We start from the raw sequence: 18,061 nt of genomic DNA, 5'->3' as shown, positions 1-18,061 counted from the left end.
GCATCACGCAGTAGTGATTGCACGAACACGCTGTTTTACGAGACTCATCCAGTTCGAAACGGCCAGGGGCGAGCAGGAGGTTGAGGCTCAAAAAAACCCTGAAGCGACCTGGCAAACTACCTCGCCACCCCTTGCACGCTGGTAGTTATCCGATCCGGTGAAGTTTATAATTGTCCTGGAGGTTTATTTTCTGGGACGGAGGAATCGCCTTGCAAAAAGCACAAAAGCCGACACAACTCGAGGTCAAGGAGCGTTCTACCATACAAGTGGTGTCGGAAGAGGAAAAACGGGGGGAAAGAGGGTAGCGGGGGGGGGAGGGGGGGGGGAGGGGGGAGGGGCTTTTTAGCCTTCTTCTTTTCCTTGCAGGTATTTCGTACTGTTAAAGAAAACAATACGGAAAAAGAGGGCGTGGTCGAGCGTATTTTAATCTGAAATTATTTATGCATATGTATAGCTACTGCCGCTCTTCACTGCATAAAAGGTTGCGTAGATGGTCATTGTTAGAAACTCGTTGTCAGTAGGCACTACTCGTCACATGCTTAGTGGTTCGGAAGTACAAAGCTGTCTTTTCGACCTAAACACCTGTGCCGATAGTAACAAAAATAAAAAAAAGAATAAATGCGGGAATAAAAAGCAGGAGAAAAAAAAAACTATCAAGAATTCGTCGGAAGTGTTATATTGTTGCATATTCAGAGGTTCAGAACTTCGAAACAAGTTTCTTTTACCAAAATGTGTACAGGCTAAAAGAAACACGTTCCAGAAACGTGAAGCGAAAAAAAGAAAAAAAGTTTTCTTTTAATGACGTGCTGAACTTGAACACTATTAGAAATCTTCTCCCATGAGTTAATTTATTCCTTAACGTGAAAAAAACAATAAATATATTATTTTGTATTCTGCAGATGGCAATGATATGTACTGACTGTGGTGTTAATTTAAATGCGATACCTCAAACAACTTAGACGAAAATAAATATCAAGTTTAGGTCATAATTGCAGGCAGGTACATGTTTGGCCATTTCTTCGAAACTCACGTTGAATAACAATAATCACATCTTAAGACGGCACTTACCTAGGCTATACATAGATCATTCTTAAAAAAGTATAACATCTCTACCATAAATAGCTCCGGCTGCAGCGTGCTTCAAATCTGGCACAAACGATAATCGTCAAAAACCCGTCGTCCTTCCTCACCCCTTCGGGGATTTATTTCTTTAAACCTAAGCATGCCAGAACATTGAAATAAACGACATTGCCTTTCGTAAGGAACGCAGCACCGCGTGTAAAAGTTTGAGGAAAAAAATTTACGAATGTACCCCACTACTTGAAATCAAATGAATCCGTCCGCCGGTCTTTCGAAGTTCAACGAAACGTCGAACTTTTACCCTAAAAGTTCGAATTTCGTCGAACTTCTGACTTTTCAGAATTCGAAAGTTCGAAACTTTTCGAATTCTCTTGATAAATAAGTTCGAAAGTTCGAAATTCATCGAATTTTTTGGTCAGTCAAGTTCGAAAGTTCGACAAGCATCGAACCTTGCAGCGCAATAAGTTCGAAAGTTCGAAAAAGATCGAATTTTTTAGCGTAATAAGTTCGATGGTTCGAAAAGCGTCGAACTTCTTAGCTTAACAAGTTCGAAAATTCGACCTCCGTCGAATTTTACGATATAGACAATTCCAAAAATCGAAATCTTTCGAACCGCTTGAATCGATCATCGAAACTTCGATTCGAAAAAAGTTTGCGGCATCCCTATTTGTTTCTCACTTCTGCGTGTGCCTTGTCAGACACGGCTTTTTTCGGTGTTTATTGCGTACACAAAGCAAGCCGGCGTTCGTGCTGCGGTGCTTCCGCATCAAAGGAAAAAAGAACGATCTTTCGTGCTGCTGCAAAGTTTGTGCTGCATGCATCAAAAAAAAAAAAATCGCCGACTACTTTAAATAAATGTGCTTTGTCTGATGTTGACTTGTGCATCTTTGTGAAAAACGAGTTCAAAGACCCACCGTTTTAGAGGTAGGACGTTTTAATCATTGGAAAATAAGTAAATATGGTTAATTTTGCAGTTTTCATTATAACGACCTTTCAGAATAACGAACAATTTTCCGCGGCTCCATGAAGTTCGTTATACTGATATTTCACTGTAGCTTTTCCTGGATATCCGTGGTATCAAGCATTCAGTTTCGAGTACAGTGTAGACCGCATATAACGTATGTCGTGGGAGTCGCGAAAATCCGCACTATAAGCAATACCGCGCTATAACCAAAACATCAATTTTTCAGGCCAAAATACATGCCATCAGACAACTTACCTTTGTAAAAGAATTTATTTTATGTTAGATAAAAAATAAAGCTTAATTTGAGGAAAATCTTTATTTTACCAGACTAGTACATTTCTCTCTCAAGTGTGTCACACATTTTTAAAGAAATAGGCGACTTTTGCCTGGCACAGCCTTTTAACGGCGTCGCGGGTTGCGGACTGACGTTGCGAGCGTTCAGGATTGCTAACCCTAATCACTTTTCTCCGGTGATGAAAACGCGTGAAAATTCGCATCTTTTATATGGTACACGCCAGTAATACCTTCAACTTGAGCACACGCATGAACTACTCCGAATAAGAAATCCGGGCGATGTTCGAAAACACAAATGCTTAGAAAGCACCACTGTATTCGAAGTAAACAAAACGACGACACGGGCGTTTCTGCCGTCTTGAGAGTGCCGCCACGACATCGCCGCACCAGTAGGTGGTTCTTCCTTTCTAGTACGTGCTGGGTTATCATAGCGATGCACAACGAAAATTCACTGTCAAGGATAGCACTTTTACGCGGAACGATGAGCTTCCACCGCGCCGTCTACGTCGACGATCACAACCGACGCCATGTTTGCGGATAGAAGCAGCCGGCCCGCGACCAGCATGCAACGCGCGCGAACACTTCTCCTCGATCTGCGATTGGTCTGTGGTTGCGGTTGTTTCCAACGCAGCGGAGGGACGCACGCACGTGAACGACACGAGCGTGCGTCCCTCCGTCGCTATGGCAACTGAAGCCTCCCTTTTCGCTTCTCCCCGCTTCTTCGAGCAACCTCCTTGCCCCGCGAGTACCGCTCGCAGCTAGCGCCGTTATCTAGTGTCGCACAGGGAAGCGTGCTCGCTGCGCCAGTCAGTCAACGCGGTCGGCGGGCTGTTCCAGAAACCGCACTATAACCGGTATTTCCCTTCATGTGCCTGCATTTTAAGCGGTATGTAATTACATGGAGTTCTATGGGAGCGAACCGGTGGTTTAAAAAAGCTGCGTTATACCCGGTCCTGCACTATAAGCGGTTACGTTGTAAGTGGTCTATACTGTACTTGTTTGTTTTCTCTCGCTGTTTGGAGTGGGGACGGGTGTGGAGAGCACATAGAAAAATAAATGCCCGTCCGTCGTTGCTACGACGTGAGCGAGCGATGTTGTCGGCCATGTGGGTTTGATCGTAAAAAGTGTGTTAAGGCGCCTCTGGAGCTGTCGTAGGATTCCATTGTAGCCTATGCAAAACTTGCGATAATTTCACTTCGTGAATACAGATTTGTTCTTAGATTTCGTCGGAAGATTGTTTCGTGGATCTGGCCTCATGCCGCAGATTCCAGATACAGCAGATTTGCTTGTCACAGTGCGATAAACGCGAGAAAACTCGCAACAAATATGCTTGTGTACTGACAACTCAGATCGAGCATTTTGTGCGATTCCCGTAGGACATCGCGTGACCTCGCGGCAATCCAGGGGGTGCGCAATCTTTCGGAATTTTTATGTTGCGGATATTCAGCCCAAAAAACGGGATGGGCGATCTCTCAAGGACGGGCATTCTATCGGAACTTTACGGTAAATTGGGAATGTCTGCTATTTGCCGAAGTGAGCTGTCAATGACTCGTTTTTCTTTAGCAGATGTCAAGTCGTTTTGTTGCCGTGCACATGGTAAAATTCACCGGTGGATGAAGAAACGCTCGGGACAAACATATTACAGGACCTTCCTTAACATTCATGTGTGCGTGGAAAGTTCTCACCAAAAATACTACCCAATTGCAGACTTTTAACGGATGAGAGATTTCTCGTCGGCCGATAATGTCCGTGCAGAAGAAAGTTGCGACGACACGTCCAATGAACAGTCGAGAAAACTCACTCTCACCAATGGCGTTCTAAATGCGTTTGGGCATCTTTGGGAAATGCCAGAGGGAGCCAATTTTTTTGTTCGATCATTTGTTGGGTAAATGCTTTGATTTAAAACTAACTGTTGGGCTAGTTGGATAAACATTGTGAAAAGGCTGCGCTAATTGCTTTCACAACATTTTGATGCCCACGTAACATTGCACTACTTTTGTTGCTCGTAAGCTCGTCGTTCCACCTTGGGACCGCCCCAGCAGTTTGTAAATTTGCTTTTTCTAGGCTTTTTATCGTTCTTTTTGAGGAGGAATTTCTAGCTTTTGTGGAGAATCGACATGCACACAAAAGTAACTCGGTTGACTTGAAGCAATAGCTGTGCTTGAGGCATCCTGTGCAAACTTATTTCTCCCGGTCTCGGGTATATTCTTACATAGTGCAGCTTCCCGTATTGATTTGACATAGGTTCCTCTTGCCCTAATAGATGCTGCGGACGATTCCGTCAGCGACACAACATCCACCACGCCTGCCGCTTCCGGAGAGGTTGGCAACGACCGCCATCCGCAACCTCCGTCGGAAGACTCCGCCGCCATGGAGGTGGACACGGGGACACCGGAGCAATCCTGTGGCGCTCTGTTGCCTGGGCTGCCCCCACCGGAGCAGCCCCGGAGCACTCTACTGCCCGGGATGCCCCCACCGGAGCAGCTCTGGGGCACTCTGCTGCCCGAGATACCCCCACAGGAATGTGCCAGCAAGCGGGAGAGCATCATCCAGATCCGCCAGCGCAACGCGGGGATGGTCCGCAACAGCGTTCTGCTCTTCGACGCGCAACCGGCACCCCAGTGCCACCAATGGACCCCTGCCTTGCGCTCACGGCAGGAGAGTTTTGCTGGGCGGTCTCCCCTACGAGAGACCAACTTTGCGGTACCTCACGCGAGGACGCCCGACGTAAAGCCTGCCTGGCTGGACTACGAGCCCAGGGACTGGGAGATGTCTCTCTGAAGCCGCTACCTCGGATTTTTTTTACGGCGGCAGCCATTATTTGCGCGGTGCGACGTCGCGGTGTGACGCGACTTTGTGGTTCCACGCAACACCGCAACGTTTAGCGGAGAAATTTCTCCGCTAGATTTAGCGGGGAAACGACTCGCGCATTTCCCAACCACGACGATGAATTTGGCGTGAAAATTTCTATTAAGATCGGCGAGAACATTTCTTTGTCAAATTTATCCAGAAAATGTAGTGCGTCTGCATGTGGCAGAGTGCAGCATCTCAAATGTCGCTGCAGTTTTGCTTTTTTTTTGTACAAAGATTGTGATGTATTGTGTGATGCAAAGAAAGTGATGTGCTCTCTCATTTTCTTGCATTCGACAGCTGCCATGTGCTGGTCTGTGCCACCTCGGTATGCCATATTTGCCCAAATGTAGGTTAGCTTATAAAATCTTGCCTGTGTGCTTTTCCTAGGAGTACATGAAAACTAATAAGTATGCAAATTAATTATTGTGGCAACAGCATTATTTGGGCATAAATGGTCTTTCTTAAGCCTGACAAGACATGTCTTTCTCTTCATTGTCCATCTTCATGACCTCGGTAGACTTTTAACGTGGTTTTAACTATTTGCACATTTTTAACAATTGCAGGCCAACTCTGCTGCTAGCCCTATGTGTTTTACCAGTTTTTATATTGATTTTACTTGTTTAAATTTTTTTTACATTTAAGTTTTAAGGTAGCACACATCTGTGGGACATCCCAAAAGCGTTCGCAGAACCCCATGTGCTACCAGGGGACTTTTTATGTACAGGGTGAAACAAGGAGACATCAGGCCCTTTAAATCGACCGGAAAATTTAGTTTCTTAACCTATTGCGCTACGACTTTGTGCAGCGTTGCCCACAGATGGTGCATTTTTTTTTGTAAAATTTGCAAAGAGCGAACTTACCTGAGGAAAAAGTAAAGAAAGAAAATGGCTTAGCTCCTATGGAAACGCAGTGACACCACCGGTCTGCAAACAACACAGCGCCGTTTCGCACGGGAGACAAGAGATGGCGCAAGCGGTCACGACGCCAATTGCTGCCAACGAACAAGCAGACGACGCCGAGAGCCGGCCCTTTTGCAGACAAGGAACTGCAGTTCCTTGCTGTTACCACGCCTGTCTTTTTTGTTTCTGTGACTGTCGCCGCCTGCGGAACGCGCGCCGCTTTTGAGTTGAAAAGATTGTCTGCTAAAAGGCCTGCTCTTGGCGCCATATGCTCGTTCTTTGCGCCATCTCTTGTCTCCCGTGCGAAACAGCGCCGTGTTGCTTGCAGACCGGTGGCGTCGCTGCGTTTCCATAGGAGCTAAGCCTTTTTCTTTCTTTACTTTTTCCTCAGGTAAGTTCGCTTTTTGCAAATTTTACAAAAAAAATGCACCATCTGTGGGCAACGCTGCACAAAGTCGTAGTGCAATAGGTTAAGAAACCAAATTTTCCGGTCGATTTAAAGAGCCTGGAGTCTCCTTGTTTCACCCTGTATATTATGCTTGACTTCTGCAACACAACTTGGGTATGTTACCCGCAATTTTGTTTTCCGTTTTTATTGCAACCTTGAATAAATGTTGGTGGTAAGATTGTAGCGAAACGTGTCTTTTCCGTACAGTCGTTGAAAGCAATGACTTGAATTGACCGAGAATTTGAGGATGCCTAAAATAGGAAAATGTGTGAACTGCGTGTTGTGTAAAGGGCATAGTAGAAGAAAGACTCAATGCCTATAAGTAATAAACTTTCCCTGGCAGTTCAAGGTCTGTGCGGGTTCTTTTTTCTCTCGTAGGGTTCGACTTTTCTGCGAAGCGTCCAGTGCCAAATGGTAATGAGACCAGTTTCGGGTTTTTCGCCATAGACGCTTTCAGGCAGCTGTGCATGGGTGCCGCCATAACCGACCTTCAGTTTTTGTCTCCTCTTATTACGTTGACTTCACTTCATCACGACCGCAGCAGGGCAGGTTATTGCCCTTTTCGATTCGATCGCTTTCTTCTGCCCAGCATTGGCCTTTGTGGAGGCTCACCAACGCCCACTTCAGTGGCTTGGCATTCGGTAAGAAGTGAAGGCCGGCAATGGCGGCTGTAATCTGGCAAGTGTGTAATGAGTCTATACGCTCTGTTAAGGAAGAGATCCCGGGCACGTCCGTTTTGATGGTGTCGGTTTATCGTTCCTCTCGTGCCGTTCATGATCTCGTGCTTCTGCGCTCCTCTACCTCCTTTTCCTCTCGTTACCTGCTACCATATGGCATAATCTACAACAACTTCCCGCGCCGGCCTGGAGATTAGACCAGGCATTCCCATACCGCGAGATGAGGAAGTTTAAGACGGTACAGAGCAGCGCAGAAAACACAAACTCATGAAAGGTCAATGGGGATACAAAAATACACAAAACAAGTTGAATCAACACTCTACCGAATCCCCACACAGTTTGGGTGAAGTCGTAGTAATGCAATGCTTGTAGCAAACAAGGGGTTCGATGTTCGTTCTGTGCCAATTCTTTGTTTGATATGTTGCCTTCAAGAAGAAGACCTTGCATAGGGCGCCGAATTTCTTGTCCGCTTGCAAGGCGAACAGCGCACTCATGGTATGCCGTTTCCTCCAGGAAACGGCATACCATGAGTTCTTGTGAGTTGAGGAGGAAAGCCAAGAAGGAAAATGTTGAAATACCAAAGAGCGGCGCTGCTCCGAAGGAAACTGCTACGTCACGACTACGTAGCAGTTTCCACAACGTTGCTAGACTACCTCCCAAATAGGCTCCGCATGCATCCACCAGGTGCACATTGAAGATTGTTTATTTAGCTTTAAAATTAGTTTTCTTGTGCTTTTCAATGGAAGACTGGTGTTTTTGAAGTTAGGGTGCAACATGCAACACATTCAAGCCAGAAAATGGGCGCTGAAATTTCGTTTCCCTACCCCTTTAATGTCCATCGATAACAACGCCTCCCGTGATGAATCTCCAAAATGTCAATTCACTTGAAGTTTTAAGCGATAGTGACTTCTCTAAGCATGCATAACTCAACCCTAGTTGTCGTGCATGCATAACTCAACCCTAATTTTTTCCGTACCTTACATGTTCTGATGTTTCTTGAGTTTCAGGGTAATTCAACAGGACACCCTTTCACATCATTCGCACAAAAAGTTTGAGGTCACTGGCTAGAACTCCCACAACATAAGGATCATTGTATAAGGTTGTTGAGGAGACGGTTTGAACAACAATTGTGCTGGCAACTGCATAAGTGTTCCGCCCATTGCGTTAGACAAGGGGTTGCCCCTTGTCTAACACAATGGACGGAACACTTATGCAGTTACCAGCTCTTGTTATTTGAACAGTCTCCTTCAACAACCTTTTACAATGATCCTTTTCTTTGCTAACAATTTTAGTTTCGGTCCACTCGGAGAAACAGTTGTCACACTCCACAAGATGCTTCGCTCTTTCCGAATTTGACGCGTTCAACAGTACTGCCCTTTTGTGTTCCACATGCCATCGGAATTTCGTAAACCACAGCCTCTTCACATCCATTTGACGCATCCCTATGTTCCTTCGGACAACCCTTCTGAAGTGCCGGGAACAGCGTCTCCCTACTGAACTTGAAATCATTTTTGAACACCACCGAGACACCGTATTTTCCTGCCAAAGATTTCAAATTATGTGAGAATTAACTGATGATACAACGGTATACAAATTCAGTTTTTCGTGTTTTCTTTTTTGCATTCCACATTGTTTCTTGCTAAGCTAAACAGGAGTTTCCTTACCACACTTCATTTTGTAGGTGATGACAGCATATTTTCACTGCCTTAGGATGGCAAGTGTGATACGGCAAAATAGGCTTCAGCGTTTTTCTGCCGTAGCTCTAGCACAATCCTTGAAAACAATACACTTTCAAATCAAGAAACTGAAGAAAATCCGTAGTACAGAGATTGCTCGTGAAAGACAGCTCAGGAGCCTGCTGTTTTGTAAAATCAGCCCACTCTTCAACACTCGGGCCCTCAAATACACATATAATGCACATCAACATAACGTTTGGCAATCGTACCAATCGTACACGTACGCTCCAGCCAGGTCCATATCACAAGAGTGAATGACATTTTAGCGAACGGCGACATTTGAGCTAATGGTCATTTTAGCGAATAACGGGGGCGCGCGTTAAAGGGACACTGACAGGGTATTTATGCTCGCCGAGGTTTTTAGTTGTACGTGACATATGAGAGCTCAACTACCCAGAACAGAATTTGCGCCTCGAAATTCGGTTTCTTTCCGCCCGAAAACCGCCGATCAAGAATTGGCCGGTTCGAATCTCGCTCACTCTCTTTTTCGCGGTCACGGGCCGTTTTCTAAGGTATCGATGCGACCACCAAATTTAATCAAAGTCGTGGGTCACTAAAGGCACACACTCAATATTAAAAATAGAAAAAAATATAAAACCCATTTTTCGTGGCTTCTAAAAAGCTGTAATTACGTTGATTGAAAAAAAAAAGTTCCACAGACAACCGGAAGCATTCTGTGCGTTCGTCGTTTCGCGTATCTTGGGACTCGCGGGGACGGCGATGGCAGCGGACGACGGGCGTGGGACCTCTATTTCAGAACTGTCGTTCGCGGTACCGGCGAATTCTGTCTACCGTTAAAAGAGAAATTTGGGACTGATCAAAAGAATTGGTATTCTTCCCGTACGACACGCCCTGCCACCAAGCCGATTTGCACGAAGACGTCGCCGAGCCGTCGCTCCCTTCTCGTGGCTGAAGACAACGCTCGCGCAAACGTCAAGCACGACGTGTCTACTTCGAGTTGAATATACACGCGTACGATTTCTTTACTAGGTGCGAATGTCCGCAAAGCATGGTGCTTCCCGACTTCGACCCGGGAGTGCTTTTGCTAGAAAAAAATCGACAACAAACTTTCCAACTTACAGTTTACCGGCTGAATTAGTACTAAGAAAAGAGATCCACCAGTAGCGAGATGCCCCAGTAGCTCAGTGGGAAAGACGTCCGCTTCATACGCTGTAGGGCCGGGTTCGATCCCTCGTGAATTTTTTTTTTTTTTTTCAAACATTTTTTGATGTTTACGTATCTCTTTCTTTTTTTTTACAATCATCACTGAAGAAACGAACAAAAAAAAAATAACAAACAAATGTTGTGGACGGTACTTCGCTGAATTAAACGGTATGGGATTTCCGTTTTGACACCTGCGAACTCAATGTAATCACTTTCCACAAAATGCAAGGAGCATATAAATCAGGTAGCGTCCGCTTTCCGAGGTGCCCGTAAATGTTCTACAGGAATTGCAGCCAGCCATTGGTCCCGATCCCGTTGATCTTTCGGAAACTCTGTCGCACAATGCCACTTTTTTTCGGATGCAGGACATGTGAGCCAGCTCTTCACGCAACATCTTGGGTTTATTCTTTTCGGAGCCGATCATGGAAATTCACCACGGACACTGACTACTCATCTCGAACTCCTCAATGTACAAAACAACTCATCTTGGAGTACAGAACAACGAGCAGTTCCCGCACGCCGCATCGCACGCCGCATGTCGTGTCGTCTGCTACCGGAGAGGAGAAAAAAAAACAAAAAAACCGCACGGTCGGGTGTAGCCACGTGACTTCCGCCAGTCACTCTCTTCTCTCCACTTCTCCGACCTCCGTCGGGTTTCGGTTTCGGTTTCGAGCAGTTGCGTCTTTTGGCTTTATTAAAGAAATACGCTACTCTGTTGCAAAATATTAATTGGGTAGTCCTCCGACACCATAATGAAGCGCCTGTCAAAAAATAAAAAAATTTTTTTGGGGGGTGTCAGTGTCCCTTTAACCCATCTGTCGCGCTGCGCTTTACGCCGCTTCGCGGCGACAGTCTGCGGCAACTCATTACAAAAATATGAACTCACTTGGCCCACCCCAAAACGCCGCTTCGCGGCGTCTGACTATTCGCTAAAGTGTCATTCGGAGAAACGTGGGCGTTCGCTAAAACGTCATTCGATGAAGTGAGTGAGGCGGGGTCCTACGACGGTTAATCGAATGCCATTTCGTCGAAGCACGTTTTAGAGAACGGGCAGGTTTTATCGAAGCACGGTTTAGAGAAAGCAGAGCCTCAATTTAGAGAGATGCCGTTTATCGAAAAGGGGACGCTATTTAAAAAGAGTAAAGCTATACGCACTCCGGAGTGCGCTTCGCGCGGAAATGGCACCCCTCCAAGAGATCATGCCGCTCGGGCCACCCTTTTCGAACGGCGCGTGAATCACTGGGGCGCTCGTTTAAAGGGGCAGTCAAGTGGTTTTTGAGTTCGTGTTTTGATAATGACAGATGAATTTAGACTCCTTAAAGGCGGGCGCTCAAAATTTTCTTCAGCGTGGCAGAAGATTTCCCCTCTTTTCTTTTTTTCCTCCTCCCCTTTCCTCCTCCATTTTCCTCCTCGCTTTTTACGGCCTTCTCGCACGAGCGCTAATGGCTTACCGGCCCCCCGACAAAATCTCTGTAACCTTTCAAGGTTCTCTGCTTCAATCCCAAAAACCAGGGATTAGTTAGGCAGGCTGGATATGAGCTCGGAAGGGTTCGGGCTGGCTCGCTTTTCTCCTTTTTTTTTTTTTTTTTTTTTACCCTTTTTCTGCAGCTCTAAAACATACTCAGATAGTCAACACCATCTTCGTTTCACCTTATCTGCGAGCGAAGCCAAAGCTAGAAGCGCGAGACCAGCGCTTTTTGCGTTTCTCCCCAGCTCGCGCGCTCGAGCAAAGCCTGAACGCACGGAGCTTTCGTGCTCGCGCTTCCAGCTTTACCTTCGCTCGCACATAAGGTGAAACGAAGTATAGGCCAACAAGTTCTTTTACATTCAGATACTTCCGCATGCGGCCACATACGCTACAACACCGCATATTTATCTCGAGTGAACGGAACTTGAACTTCACAGCAGAAGGAAAAAAGATGGGTATTTTTATCCGAACTTTGAGCTCTACCCAGAGAGTTGAAAATTTGTCGTTTTAACAACGGCACACTGAAGAGTGATTGTATCACTATTGTGTTTTTGTTTTTTTTATTTTTTTTTGTACAAACTAATAATCATGAGTAATTACTAGTCAAAGATATTGCAGTCGGAGAGACACAGTCTGACCATTTCTGGGGCATAATATATAGGTTCGTACTACAGGTGTTTTCTAGAGTGACGGCCGCCTCGTTGAAGCTACTAAGAAGAGTAAAAACAAACTTACATAAAAACTGAAACGGTTTATGGTATATTTCATCTATCTTCAGCCTTTGAAAAAAAATTCTTCGTGGCCAAACGAGCATTTAGTTTCTGTCAACAAATGTAACTGAAAACTTGGCACCCGACAAATATCTTGCGTATCAGCAAAGAGAACGGGAAACACGGAAATTGAACCGCAAAATCACAATTTTCTTCGCGTAAAATAGTGCAACTAGCAATAGTAGCATATTATGCCATTTATTAAAAGACAGCAGGTATTACGAAGTTTTCATTCTCTTCTGTTCGCATTTGTTCGCTGATGAAGAAATGGAATGCCCAGATAGCCTCTGCAGCCCTTACATAATTGTTTGGGGCTTTGTCACGGTGGGCGAAGGCCATCTCCAAAAAAAAAACCCAGGAGTTCGGAAGGTGTGCTACCGCAAGTTTTGGGGCTGCTTCGCTAATTTAGGCGTCTGGCGTTCCCCGATAATTACAAAAGAAGCGGAATAGCGGTCAGCTCAACGTCGTCACCAAGCAGGAAATCATACCGAAATGTGTCCTTGAACATGTGCGAGATCTTTACCCGAACCCAGCCCGGATTCGCCACAATTCATCTACGAAAAAAACTATAAAAAGGGGTAGGCTTAAACAATTTGGCAGTTTTTGAATATAGTCATGCGGACTAACTGTCCACAAGTACGGAAAGAAATGCAGTAGAAATGCAGAGCTCTATTGTGTTCTTTATGTCCATATTTGTCTTTCGCGCTGTACGCCAATTAAAATGAATTCTGCAATATCTGTAGATTATGCCTGGTTGTTGTCTTTAAAAGAAAAGTAATCAAGCAAGTTCGGTATCGTGCCACAATTTGTGCATATACAATTTTATGTGGAATTCAAAGTCAAAACAGTACTTCCGCGGGAAGTAATGCATCCGTCGTTCTTCGTCTTCCTGAAGCTATGAACTACCGATCTCGGCTACAGGACTTTTTGGTCCACAAAATATCACGCTCAGTAGAAAATTCGCCTTTTCTACCAGAAGTACTGGAAATTATTTATTTTTCAAACAGGTCGGGTGGTGATGCGTGTTTGAGTGTAGGACCGTTGACTGGGCACTGGTTTGCGCCAAGAGTGCAGTGCTTTTATTCATTATACTATTCGATGAGGGAACAACTTGCCGAGGAGGCCGCGCTGTCCGCGTACGCGGCTTGACAGATAAGGTCGCGAATGCTTTTCACGAATCTTTAAAGACGAAGCCACTTTACGCCAATGAAACCAACTTTATGTTTTGGGCAGACGTCTTGCGAGAGTGGCAGTATTTTAATTATGCCTAATAAATTAAATGTTTAGGACTAAGTACCAACCTTTTTTAGATGTATTAAGAACCAAAATGTCAAATGGAAAGTTCTAGAGCTGCTTGAGAAACACCCGATTAGCTGTTTGCAACGTGATAAGGCTCGCGTGGCTTCCTTCTGACTAGTAATAAAGCTTATTAAACATGACAAAATACCCCGTGATAAAGCGCCCGCCCCATCATAAACTCAATTTCGAATGTCCCGAAATTTGTTTTTATAGGCCGGAAAAAAAAAAAAAAAGAGATGCATGCAAGACGCGTGCCCCACGCTTTATATATCAGAAAAGAACTGCCCTTTGTTTTATATACAACGTTTATTGTTTTGTTTTTGTTTTTTTTTCACCTACTGGATATTAGAAAAAACGTAGAAATTAACGTTTTGTGGATGCAGGCGAAGATTGGGTTCAAGATCGAAAGAACGCAACAAAAACCGACTGATTACCTAACATTTGTTAATGGACTTTTTGATTATAAAAAACAACGGGATAGCTGATTTATACAGTTGTTGGGCGTAATCGAAAGCCACGAAATTGTCCAGTGAAAATTGGCGCTATTGCGGTTTGCCAGGCGAGGATTAGGTTCAATAACGAACGCAACTGAAAAACGACCGATTGCCTAAAATTCGCTAATTAACCTTTTAATTAGAAAAGAAAACGGCATCTTGTATTTAGAAAGTTGTTGGCCATAATCGTAAGCCACCAAACCGTCCATTCTTAAAAAGATGTAACGCGCGTACACTATTATACGGCGTCCTCCTAATTTGGGCGCGAAAATATAGTTGTGGGCTCCATCTCCGCGTGGCACAGCCTAACGCCATGAAGCCAAAGCGACAAAGCATGCGCATCGCTGCGACAACGCCACCGTAGAAGGGGCGAGGAGTGCGGTGGCCGAAAAGATTGCGGTAACACGATTCGCGTCCAAATTAGGCTTTTTAGGACGCCGTGAGCCACTTCACGTGCACTACATCTCTTTAAAAATGAATGATTTTGTGTTTTTGATGAGTACAGCTAAGGCACAAACCGCGATTGCGTAACTCTGACGTCCTTTTTTAAAAAATGTCTAGTCGTTAAAAAAAAAAAAAAAATCGCCCTGTATAAGCACGATTGTAAGGCAGTTCTTTACGTCCGGCGACATCATTACGGCATGGAAGGAGACGTTGACCACAGATCATACTCTGTGTATGATCTGTGGTCACTGTTTTTTTTTTTTTCGTACCACAATGAGCAAACATTTGATACCAAATAAAATAGATTGAGCATTCACCAAATTCGGCTTGTTTACTTGATTCAAATCGATATTTGATTTGATTACACTTATTTTGTACCCGCACACGCCTACTTTATTCCCTAATGAGTTACGAGTGACAATGACATTCTTTTTTGTCGTGCGAGGTCATTGCAATTTATTATTAACAATCGGAGCTCTGCGATTACGCGGAGGAGGCGCATTTGAAGATATTCAAAATTGTTCTGAATACACAAACAACTTCAAACGACTTGCTGTTTGGGTCGTTTCCTACACGCGGGACCAATAATAAAGCCAAAACCTTATAGAGGAGACAATCTATCAACTCAACGCACAAACACGATGTGAAGCGTGTCTGCGTACGTTGGAAAAGAGATACCGGCGAGCAAACCATAGCGTCGAATGTCCATGCATCAAAATGTCCGTGCACCGAAGTATCCGCGCACCGAAAAGTCCCACACCGAAAAGTCTTTGCAGCAAAACGTCCGTACACTGAAATGTCTGTGCACCAAAAAGTCCGCACTGAAATGCCCTACAGCAAAACCCTCTACACCCAAAAGTACTAGACCCACTACGGTTGGGATCCTCCGTCACCTCTGCCGGTTTACGAACGTTTATGATGAATCAGAACTGGTCTATGGAGCACCATCCCTGATATACAGAAAACGCCGCTCGTACTTCCCGTTGTCGCCATGAACACGCCTAAACAACAAACGATGCCAAATCAGATATTTATATTAAAATTGATACTTCAGTGACTACTTTTTTTAGCAGAACAAGGCATTTGTGCTCTCTCAACAGCAAAGAATCGTCTTCCGAACCAATGCTAAAAAAGAGCCAATGCAACTCGTCGGGAAGAGCAAGTGCCAAGCTCGCTCAAAACAGCTACTCGGTTGGTTCAGCCCCTTGTGTGCCGGCTGGCTTCTGGATAATCTTTTCAAATCCTTGCAGCTTTCACTTCCTCCACCCCAAACTTGTCAAAAAAAAAAAAAAAAAAAAGGCAGCTGGCAAAAAAAGAAAATAATCGGAAAACGGCGAGGAGGAAACGAGAGGCGTTTTCCTCCTTTCCCAGTGGCGAGAAGGAAAGTGAGGGTCGGGTTCCTTCTCTCTGCTTGCGGGCCGGCCTTTAAGTATCCCTAAAAACCAAAAAGTATAGTCATACGGTGATTATTTCTTTAATAAAAATGTAATTGAAGGCCGCCAAACCTCGGATCCATCCGAAAACGAAACCACTCTCATTGGTCGTCGCACGCTTATCAAAAGGATCTCGGGCCAATGGCGTTGGACGACGTTCCGTCGCGCAGTCAGGCCTGCGCAGCCGTAGCTTTGGCTATTGTAACGCGCTCCCCGACGGCTGAACGAGCGAAGGCGCGAGGAGAAAAGAAAAAGAGCAAACGAAGAGGAGAACGAAAGTAATAGATGGAGAGGGTGGTAAGGGAGTCCGTACGCTATCTTCTTTCGATACACGTTCCCATAGATGGCGCAAGTTGTCCTTTACGGCGCGCGCGCGCTCCGCTTGCCCCCTTCCCCTCCGCCCCCACCCCTTTTTTTTCGTTTCTCTTCGCGCTACAACATGCACTGGAGCATTGATTTAGATTGGTTGCTTATCACAGCAAGACAGCTTCATATAGCTGCTTCTGCCGTGAGGCGGAGACAAGGATGAACGCATGTACATTTCATTCATGATTTATTATTTTCACACATTTGTACAAAAAATCTAGAACAGTAATTCACATCGTATGTAAACACAACAAAATGCAGGAAGATATAGTGGACAATGCAAAACACGAGATAAAAATATATTTGCAAAACCCTATCAGCACGAAATACAAAGATACTCTAAATACCTGAAGAAAAAAAAAAAGAAGAGCTTTTCTATTTATTATGTGCATCATGCATGCACCTCACAACTTTTGTGCCTTCCTCAACATAATTGTAATTGTAATTGTAATTTATTTGCACAAGAAGTATGATGTATATGCGACGACGTGCGAGGCTAGGCAGAGAGGTAACAACCCTTACGCTTGTGCGCCTGCTAGCCGGTCGCCGCATACACCGTGGATAAGGGGAAGGAAAAGGGGAAAAACAATATGGGTAAATATAAATAGTAAAAACAAAAAAACAAAAAAAAAAACCCAGCAAAGCAACAACAGTGGTTATGGTGCCGCAGCCGCCGCAGCTCATGAGGTGTCCGACGCCACTTGACGGGAGAAGAGCCTGCACAGTTCTCGGGAGTCATCAATTGATGCTGGTAGAGGGTTGCGAGCGTTTAGTGGTATAGCTAGAAAGTCTCTGACGGCGGCGGGGATGAAAGATTCGCTATGGCGAGTGGTTCGGCCGCGGAGCGGCTCGGGCTGACCTGTCCTTTTGCTCACACGCACCACAGACGCGAGGTGGGACCCCGCAAGCGACCCGTCGAGCAGCCGACAGACCGCACGTACACGTGATGTCCGCCTCCTTTGTCCGAGGGGTCGCCACTTGAGTGCCCGAAGGCGTGCGTTGTAGGAGACGTCCGCTGCACCGGATGACCGGCTCCAGATGGTTCGGGTCGCCCGACGCTGGACGCTCTCGAGTCGTTCACGAAGGTGCTGCTGAGCGGGAGACCAGATTGCTGAGCAGTACTCCAGCGTTGGGAGAACGAGGGCCGTATATAGCGACCGCAGAGCTTCCGGTCCACAAGGTTTTGTGACCCTGGTTATAAAACCTAGTGTTCTCCTGGCTTTCGAGACAACACCCGCAACGTGGGCCGAAAAGTCCAGGTTTTTCGTCAGTGTGACGCCCAAAATGCACATGGAATCGGAGACTGCAAGTGGAGAGCCGGCCACGGTGTAACAAGGACTGTCGCTCTTTCTACTGTTGGTAAATCGAATTACGCCACTTTTGGTCGCGCTGATCTGGAGGTGCTGCGCTTGTGTCCATTTCTCAATTTCCATCAAATATAGTTGAAGGCAATTAGAGTCAGCGGGCGACGAGACTGGTGCCACAATGGACGTGTCGTCTGCGTACTGAACTAGAAGGCAGTTGTCACTTCGAGGCATGTCGTTCACGTAGAGCAAAAATAGGGTCGGGCCTAGCACCGAGCCTTGAGGAACTCCCGACGAGACAGCAGATGCTACCGAGCACGAACCTCCGTACAAAACCTGTTGGCTCCGGCCGCAAAGAAACCTTGTGA

The 18,061-nt window shown here is 45.5% G+C and overlaps 1 protein-coding gene across 3 annotated transcripts in view; it reads left to right on the top strand.

Moving 5' to 3' along the window:
• Positions 1–5,946, top strand: part of LOC8053136 (unconventional myosin-IXa) — a 62,982-nt gene extending 57,036 nt beyond the window's left edge. For all 3 annotated transcript variants that reach the window (XM_029971943.3, XM_029971915.4, XM_029971998.4), the window contains one exon: positions 4,602–5,946. In XM_029971943.3, the coding sequence (XP_029827803.2) occupies positions 4,602–5,119 (518 nt within the window). In that variant the 3' untranslated portion in view covers positions 5,120–5,946. The remainder of the gene's footprint in view (positions 1–4,601) is intronic.
• Positions 5,947–18,061: the final 12,115 nt, after the last annotated feature.

This window comes from Ixodes scapularis, unplaced genomic scaffold, assembly GCF_016920785.2.
Source record: "Ixodes scapularis isolate PalLabHiFi unplaced genomic scaffold, ASM1692078v2 PGA_scaffold4__175_contigs__length_147842914, whole genome shotgun sequence".
In the NCBI taxonomy this organism is placed as follows: Eukaryota; Metazoa; Arthropoda; class Arachnida; order Ixodida; family Ixodidae; genus Ixodes; species Ixodes scapularis.
The sequence above is the reverse complement of the archived record's forward strand: the minus strand, read 5'-3'. Positions and strand labels throughout refer to the sequence as shown.